Source organism: Stegastes partitus, unplaced genomic scaffold (genome assembly GCF_000690725.1).
Source record: "Stegastes partitus isolate 25-593 unplaced genomic scaffold, Stegastes_partitus-1.0.2 Scaffold996, whole genome shotgun sequence".
NCBI lineage: Eukaryota > Metazoa > Chordata > Actinopteri > Pomacentridae > Stegastes > Stegastes partitus.
In genome coordinates this window covers 29,030-37,757 of record NW_007578727.1, presented here as the reverse complement: position 1 = coordinate 37,757, position 8,728 = coordinate 29,030, and the positions used below count along the sequence as shown (strand labels likewise).

At 41.7% G+C, this 8,728-nt stretch overlaps 1 protein-coding gene across 1 annotated transcript in view; it reads left to right on the top strand.

Moving 5' to 3' along the window:
- The window catches only part of LOC103366943 (integrin alpha-3-like), a 23,466-nt gene that overhangs the window by 11,366 nt on the left and 3,372 nt on the right, over window positions 1–8,728 (top strand). The window contains exons 15-23 of the mRNA XM_008294817.1: window positions 1,123–1,135; window positions 1,496–1,632; window positions 3,914–4,057; window positions 4,741–4,838; window positions 5,114–5,282; window positions 5,908–5,994; window positions 6,102–6,181; window positions 6,257–6,334; window positions 8,584–8,686. Coding sequence (XP_008293039.1) covers window positions 1,123–1,135; window positions 1,496–1,632; window positions 3,914–4,057; window positions 4,741–4,838; window positions 5,114–5,282; window positions 5,908–5,994; window positions 6,102–6,181; window positions 6,257–6,334; window positions 8,584–8,686 — 909 coding nt within the window. The remainder of the gene's footprint in view (window positions 1–1,122; window positions 1,136–1,495; window positions 1,633–3,913; window positions 4,058–4,740; window positions 4,839–5,113; window positions 5,283–5,907; window positions 5,995–6,101; window positions 6,182–6,256; window positions 6,335–8,583; window positions 8,687–8,728) is intronic.

Here is an 8,728-nt window from a genome sequence, read left to right as displayed (position 1 = left end):
CATGAGAAGAAGCCTGATGAATGTTGGGAGAACATTCATTGATCAGATGACACCAAGTTATATTTGTTTAGCTCAGATGGAGTTCAGCCTGTTTGGTGGGAACCTGACCAGGACCAATCACAGTGAATGTATAGTCCTGACAGTGAAGCACAGAGGTGTTGATGACTTTCATAGATGCACCATGAATGTCTGTGGATAAACCAAAACCCTGGCTGGCTTTGATCAAGTTGGATCTGTGTACGTGCAGCCGCTCAGCTGTGTCAGTTTACATGGTTGTGTCTTCAGCTCATCTAGTTTACAGCAGGAAAAGAAACGTTCTTTGTCTGAGATGAACTCTGACTGCAGCTGCTAACCAGCCTGTGTACAGTCAAGATGGTTAATTACATTAACCAGCTTCCTCTTTGTGTGTGTGTGTGTGTGTGTGTGTGTGTGTGTGTGTGTGTGTGTGATTGATTGACAGGACAAAGCTGTCAATTAACATCAGCTGTTAATCAACAAAGTGACACACACTCCTCAGGGAGCTGCTTCTTCTGTCTTGTTAATTTTACCAATCACAGATGAGGTCACGCTGTTGCTATGACACTACGCCTACACACACACACACACACACACACACACACACACACACGGCCAATGACATCATGCAGTGTCCTTGTGTGTCCTGTGTGTTTCTCTGAATGATAAATCACATTAGAGATACTGATATTATTACATCTGAGACACACTCTGCAGACCTGTCTGTGTGTGTGTGTGTGTGTGTGTGTGTGTGTGTGTGTGTGTGTTCTGGTTCTGTCTTGTTAATTTGACCAATCAGAGACAAGGTCATACTGACTGTGTCTCCGTGGATCCTGATGTGTCTGTAAACTGTCCACTACGCTGGAATGAACCAGACTCCATTGAAATATCTGCTGATTTAACGTCAGTCTGCATGCAGGCCACAACTGAGGCTGAATACTGATGTACTGTGTTCAGCTGGAGCAGCTGATGAGAATCCACACCAAGTTCCATCCAAATTTCTGCTAATCTGACATCAGGAGGCAACCCCAGAAATACTGCAAATTCTTATGTTTGAATTTTCTACAGAAAAATCTACTTAAACATTTATCAATTCCGTCATCGAAGATGAACCATGTGGGTCAGAAGATTTGTCCAGAGTGACAAAAAGATGCCCAAAAATTACTTCAAGTTTGCCCCAAACTTATCTTAAACACCATTAAAAGTGTTCTTGAAGAATCTTAATGGCACCTAAATGAACCATTCATAAAGGTTCTTTGAGCCACGTTTGGAGGTTCTTTAAAAAACTGTTTGATGAAATTCTTCTTTAGAAAATATCTTGCTAAAAAGTGAAACTCAAAATGGTTCTTCTATGGCATCACTGTGTAGAATCATTTTTGGTTCCAGTTAGAACCTTTCTTTTTCTGCATGCAGCTGACTCATAAGTAAAATCTGCTGCTGTGTTTTCATTCCTTTATCTTTTCTTATGTTTGTCTCACAGCCGTCCACTTCACCATCACTGCTGACGCAACCAGCCTAAAGCCCCGCCTCCGTTTCCGCGACAACGGACAGAGTGTATTTTCCGGTTACCTGTCGATGCCGAAGAGGCAATGCGAGACGCTGCAAGTGGGACTGCAGGTGAGACACATTTATCCTGATGGTGGCGCTACAGCGAAGAAAAGAGGCTTTAAACCTGAATCAAGAGCATAGACTGTATAAAAGATGGACGTAGCCACCGGCCCTGAAAAATGAAGCCAACCTGGAAGTGTCAAAAACCTGCAGTATCACTACGTCCGCTAGCTGCTGGCTCCAAAAAGCCCTGGCTCCCATAGACTTGAATTGGAAAAGAAGTGATCACAGATCACCAAATACTGCATTCCTACAGCTCAGGCTCCAAAAATCCAAGATGTCAACCAGGAAGTAGCAAAACCCTGGCTTCATTTTCTCAGTGCAAAAACCAACGGGTGATGTCCGGGCAGCTACGTCCATCTTTTATACAGTCTGTGATTAAGAGAGAAAAATATCAACTGGCGATACGTTCACTTCAAGTCTTTCCAGTGTGAGAAGCTAAAACCAGATTAATTCAGTTGGAGTCAGTCACAGTTTGTACTACTGATAAGAAGAAAATGTCTCAAAATGTTTAATCTTTTTCTCATTTTTTCTTGTTTTGTATCGTTTCATGTGTTTTTGGGAAAATTTTTATCTTCATTCTGTCATTTTGTGTCTCATTGTTCCTCATTTTGTATCTCATTTTTCTTGTTTTATGTCTTGTTTTTCTCATTTGCGTCTTGTTTTCATTTTGCATCATGTTTTTTTCCATTTTGCATCAGTTCAATCCAACGTTTTTTTGTTTTTTTTTTATAAAGGGCCAATTCACAACATAAATCATCTCACAGCACTCCACATAGCAAGTTAAAAACCTTACAAATTTTAAACATCATTCAAACATTTATCATCAGCACCTCATCTTCCTCATGGTGGCTCTCGTTTTGTGTTGTTTCATGTCTCTGTGGGACATTTTTTCTTATTTTATATCTAGTTTCTCTCCTAATGTGTCTAATTTTCCTGGTTTTCTGTAGTTTTCTGTCTTGTTTTGTCTCTCTTTGTGGTGCTTTTGACTCATCTTTGTCATTTTCAGTCTCCCTGCTGTCATTTTATGTCTCATTTTCCTCTTCTTGTGATTGTTTTTTCTCTACATGTGGTAGATATTTAGCTATTTGCATTTTTACAGCCTCTACTGTTTCACATCAACTGTCGAAGGATATTTCAACAGATGAATTAAGTGAAAGCCACCACAGTTTGTACTGCTAACAGGAGGAAATGAAACAGCATCAGAGAGCCGTAAACTGATCCAGAAGAATTTCCACCTTTTATTCCAGCCGACAGTCTGATTAAAGGAGGTTCTGCTGTTTGAGATAAAAACTGACTGATTCTGATGAAAGTTGGTAATCAGTGACCCGCTGACAGATTCACATCCTGCTTCTTCAGCTGAGTTCAAACTTTCACATCAGTTTGGGAAAACACACCAGGGAATCTCAGGCTTTAATCTGTTGAACTCCCAGCATTCCTTGGGACAGTTTTGTCTCATTGGGTCCTATTGTGTGTTGTTTTCTGTGTTTTTTGTGTTTTTTTTTTTTTTTTTGTGTTGTTTTTTGTCTTTTTTCTGTTTTTGTTTCTCTTTTTTCTCATTTTGTGTTTCATTTTCTTCGTTTGGGTCATTTTCTGTCTTGTTTTGGGTCTTTTTTTTGTTTGGTCTCTGTTTTTTATTCCAGTTCTCATTTTTCTCATTTTATTTCTCTTTTAGTCATTTTAGATCTTCCTCTTTTTTTTGTTTTTGGTAATTTTTCCTCATTGTGCATCTTGTGTTTCTGATTGTCTCTGTGTTCTCTTTGTGCTGTCATTTTTTTGCTTAGTTTTCCAAATTTTACAGATGTTGTGTCTCCACATACGATAAATATTTAACCATTTCACTGCTTACAGCCTTTACAAATGTTCCTCTCAGTCTCTCTTGTCGTCTCCTCTCTGCTCTGTGGAAACACTGCCTGCAGTTCACCTGAAAACGCTCGAGTTTTTCACTGTTGATCACAGCTGAGTCAGTCATGGAGAATCAGCTTTTTCAAGATGGACTCACACAGATGATACATTAAAGGACCGTCAGAACCTTGAAAATCTGATGATTCTTTCTGTTTTTGACGTTTCTGGCTCATAAATGTCATTTTGTAGATTTATTAAAGAGAATCCGTCTTTAACCTGCTGCTGCTTTTGTGCTGCTGATTCAGATTAAAGTGTTGATCTGCTGTTTGAAGTAACGTTTGGGATTCTTTCCCTTCAGACCTTCATGTTCCTGTTCATCCTCTGAACCATCTCTCATGTTCTGATCCATTACTGTGGTTCTGTTCTGTGTGCTGTTGTTCTGCAGAGTCAGATCCGAAACAAAGTGGAACCTTTGGTGTTCTCCTTGAACGCATCTCTGTACGAGAAGCTTCCGAAGAAAAAAAACGCTGTCCAAGACCTGAGACGCTTCCCTGTGCTGAGCCAGACTCCCCAACCCATCAGAACCCAGGTCAGAACCCTTAGAACACACCTCAGAACCTTCAGGATCAAGGTCAGAACCCATTACTAAATGAATTCACATTTCATGTGTTAGGATTTGGCATCATAGAAACAGAACTGAATTGAACTGAACTCAACAAAGAACCCAATAGAACCTGTCAAAATCCAGGTTCAGGCTCCCCGGGATCAGTCAGAATCCACAAAATCAAAGTCAGATTCTAACAGAACACTGGTCAGAACCTTAAAAAACCATCAAAACCCACTAGATGCCAAAGTCAAAACCCTCAGAATCCAGGTAAGAACCCATTAGAACCCCCAGAACTCAATTCATAAGCTTAAGGAAGTCAGAACCAATGGGAACCCATTTAAAACCATTCGGCACTCAGGTTAGAATGCAGCAGAACCCTTGTTCAGAGTGATTAGAAGGATCAGAATCTAGCCTAGTTCAACAAACTCAGAACAAGTCAGAACCTAGATCAACAACAGATCCATGGTCGGATCTAAACAGAACCCAATCCAGTCAGAGTTTAGTCAGTATTGATGGAACCCATCAGAGACCTGTTCAGAACCCAGTTGAAAAATAAGGCCACAAACATCTTTCATGCTGGTGGTTAAGAACATGTCAGAACCGGTCAGAACCGGTCAGAACCTGTCAGCTCTCCCTGTTTGATGCCGACTCTCCTCCTTCATCAGATCCACATCCAGAAGGCTTGTGGTTCTGACAACCGTTGCCATAGTAACCTGCAGATGGCAGCCCAGTTTACCGATGAGAACCAGAACCCCTTCGCCAAGTGAGTGAACACAAACAGCTGCTGCTTTCTCTGACCTGGTAACAACTGACTATTGATTATTGATCTATGACAGAAGAGGCTTAAATACAGTGATGCACAGAGGTGGAGAAAGTTCTCAGATGAATTCAGTAACATCCAGTAAAATCCTCCATTGTTCTCCTTCAAATATTAAAAATATCTAAAAGAAAAAAACAACTTTCTCTTGGACTCGTGTCCGTGACTTGGACTCGACTCTGCTGCAGTCGTGTTGCTGTACCTGTTTTGTTTGTTTTCAGGCAGGATGGTGTTCAGATGTTGCACTTCGACGGCAACATCAAGCGTTTGTTTCTGGAGGTGAATGTCAGCAACACACCGTCTCCAGGACGACTAGCAGAGGACGCTCACAACACCGTGCTAAACATCAGTGTCCCACCGTCGCTGATCTACTCTGGAGTTGAGACAAAGGTAGAAAACAATGTGGTCGTCTTTAGATTAGTGAATGTTAGTTGATGTTCCTCTTCTTCTGTTTGTTTTTGAAGGTTTCATTTAACCAGACTGCAGGGATTCTGGGTTTTCCAGGGACATGAAGGACTTGCAAATAGACATGACTTGGACCAACCCTGAAGGACTTGATGTCTTGACTTCCTTCAGTAGGACTGTCTACTTTTATGTATACTCACAGACTTGAGATCTGACTTGGACCTGAAAGACTTCCTGGAACTGGAGTTACTACACTGGAAACTGCCCATCAGTGGGTTAGAACTGAAGAATAATTCAGATGAGACCTTAAATGTCAGGGAAACAAAAAGTCCAGTTTTACTGATGTTCTGAGGATCAACACGACCTGATGACCGACCAGTCCAGAAGGCCTTGGGGTTGACCCAACAATTGATTTGAATAGCTGATTTGTACTCCAATGGACTGGAAGGATTCTAATGGACATGTTCCCGACTTGGACCTGACTTGGCTTGACTAAATAACTAGAAGGACTTGAAATCATTTTGAAGGGCCTGGACCTAACTTGGACTCTGAAGGACATGGACTTGACTTAGACCGGGTGCATCCTCTCAGTGCAGTGTTTGTGTTCCAGGATGGCAATCCAGTGGTGGTGGAGCTTTATGCTGAGGACTCGGTTCTCCTGTGTGACCTTGGGAACCCTTTCAGAAGCAACCACAAGGTACCCAGCTTTCACTATTGTACCAGTGGTACCCGCAGTACTGCGGTCCATGCAGTAGTAGTGCAGTACTGATCCTGTCCCTGCTGGTTTTGTGTCTTCTTCTCCAGGTGCAGGTGTTGATCAAGTTTCAGCCATCTGAGATCAGTCTGGACACCCGAGAGATCCGATCTCTGCTGCAGCTGTCCACGTAGGAGCTCCACCTCACAGCTGGTTCTGGTGATGTCGGTTGGCCCGGTACTGACTTGTGTCTCTGTGTGTTCAGGCTCAGTGAGCAGGTGGATCTGGCTCCGGTCTCGGTCTCCATGTTGGTGGAGTATTCACTGCAAACATCCTTAACTCTGTAAGTACGAACACACAGGAAACAGGCAGATTCATGCAGTTAGCCAAGTTAGACAATCTGAACCAGTGAAAGCAGAACCAAATCAGAGGTAACCTGGACTGGACTCAGTGTTCTACCTGAGACTCATCCTGAATGACTTGACATACTGACTTGTGGATAAAAGTCCATTTATTTGTGAGGTCTTATTGCAAATACATTGATTTTTGGAAGTTAGGCTGTTAGAAAGACTAAAAGTCTTTTTGAAACTTTTGGAAATGATCTTTAATCTGCTTCATTCTGACAGAAGACATTTCCGAGTTCTTCCTTCGTCTCCATGGTTGCTCTGTTTCCATAGAGGTACAGGATTTTATATTGCAGGTGAAAAATGAGCCACAGTGACTAAAAATGTGTCCACAGGGAGGAAAAATTATCTTCCAGTAAGAAAAAATAACCTACAGTAAGAAAGAATTAGCTCACAGTGAGTGAAAATGAGACAGGAACAGTAAATGACCAGAAACTGTAGGAGTTCAGAGGGTTAAAAAGGTCTTTGGTTGCCTTCGTGATTTGTTTTTGGCCGTTATCCATCTGTACTGACAGCTTTGCAGCATTTGACTGAACCTGAGCATAAAGTGAAGCTTTGTACACTTCAGTCAATATATACAAAGCAATAGAATAGAATAGAATAGAATAGAATAGAATAGAATAGAATAGAAAAATACTTTATTTATCCCAGTCTGGGGTCAAGATGTGAATATTCTTTATTAAAAATGGTTTATTGAAAATATTCCTCATATTTATAATTATGTTAGTTTGTGCAAATACCTTTGAGACAGTGACAATGGAAGCTGTTAAACACATCTGTAGTATTATTGATGAACTCTTTGAACTGTAGCTAAAAGTCACTGCTTGGAAGGTGCAGCAGCGACACTGTGTGGACAAGACATGAATTACAGCTTTACTGAGTTAGATTAGGTTAGATTAGATAGAACTGTATTGATCCCTTGGGTAGGGTACCTCAGGGAAATTGTTGTACTAGCAACAACACAACACCAACACAACATTAGTAGTAATGATAATAACAATAATAACAACAACAATAATGGATACAGTAACAAACAAAATGCCAAATATTCCACACAGTCCGGTGATAGTGCATGATGCTTTATCTCACCCCAATGTCCTCACTCGTCACCCCTCGCTCCCCACCTCTCCCCGCTTGCTGCTCCTCCCATTCCCCCCGAGCTCAGAGTTGAACAGTTTGATGGCTCGGGGGACAAAGGAGTTTTTGGTCCTGTTGGTTTTGCACCTGGGGAGGAGCATCCTGTCACTGAACTGGCTCCTCTGGGCGATGATGACAGTGTGCAGAGGGTGGCTGGCATCGTCCATGATGGCCAGCAGTTTGTTCAGTGTCCTCCTCTCTGCCACTGTCACCAGGGAGTCCAGTTTCATGCCCACTGCAGAGCTGGCCCGCCTGATTAATTTGTCCAGCCTCGATGCGTTCCTTTTTGCTGTGCTGCTGCCCAATAAAGTTACAGCTACAACACCAAATAGGACGTTAAATAGGACCATTAATCACATGTAACTTCCGCTGTGCGTGATAAACTAATTCACTGCTAAGCTTAGCTACCTTTTTTATGTTGTTATGCTTATCAGATGTGTAGATTTAGTGCTTTCAGTTTGAACCATTTGCAGTAGCAAGTCATGTAGCGTTCATGTCCTGCACCTGTCCAGGTGTTTCCTGAGTGGGCACGATTTGATTCATTGGTATTTGTCGCTCAGGCAAATAAAGGTTCTTAAATGGCACCTTCACCATCTGAAGAACCTCTTTGTTTCGGGAATGATTTGACATGATGTGTTTGTTTTTTTTAAGGCTCGTTGTGTTTATTAGAGTTTTTTAGTTTGGGAACAGGAAACAGCATGAAATCAGAGCTGCAGCTGGCTGATTTTGAGGGTAAAAGTTTTGTCAGAAGCAGGTAAAGAATTTAACTGTGGGGTCTGCAGTTCGGTTAGCTAAAGATAACCGGTGATATTACCTTTTTAAAAGATGATTTACTGTCGTCTCTGCTTATAGGAATTTAAAAAATCTTTGTTTTTTCCGCAAATTTTAGTAAATACGTTTTTATAGCTCATAAATAATAGCTGGAGTCAAATGTTGGTTTCAGTAACTTTAGTAATTTGTTTGAGAAGTAGGTCATTAGTTGAAATGTACAACTAACAAACAAAGACATGTGACCCTTGACCTGGCGCCCTGATTGGTTGTGTCCTGACAGAATCAGTTCACCAGGTCCCGCCTCCTTCAGTGGTCATGTGATCGGTGAGTCGGCCATGAAGAAGACGGAGGATGTCGGCAGCCTGCTGCTCTTCACCTTCCAGGTCTGCAACCATCTGAAAACTGAACAGCAGTGAACCCAGCAG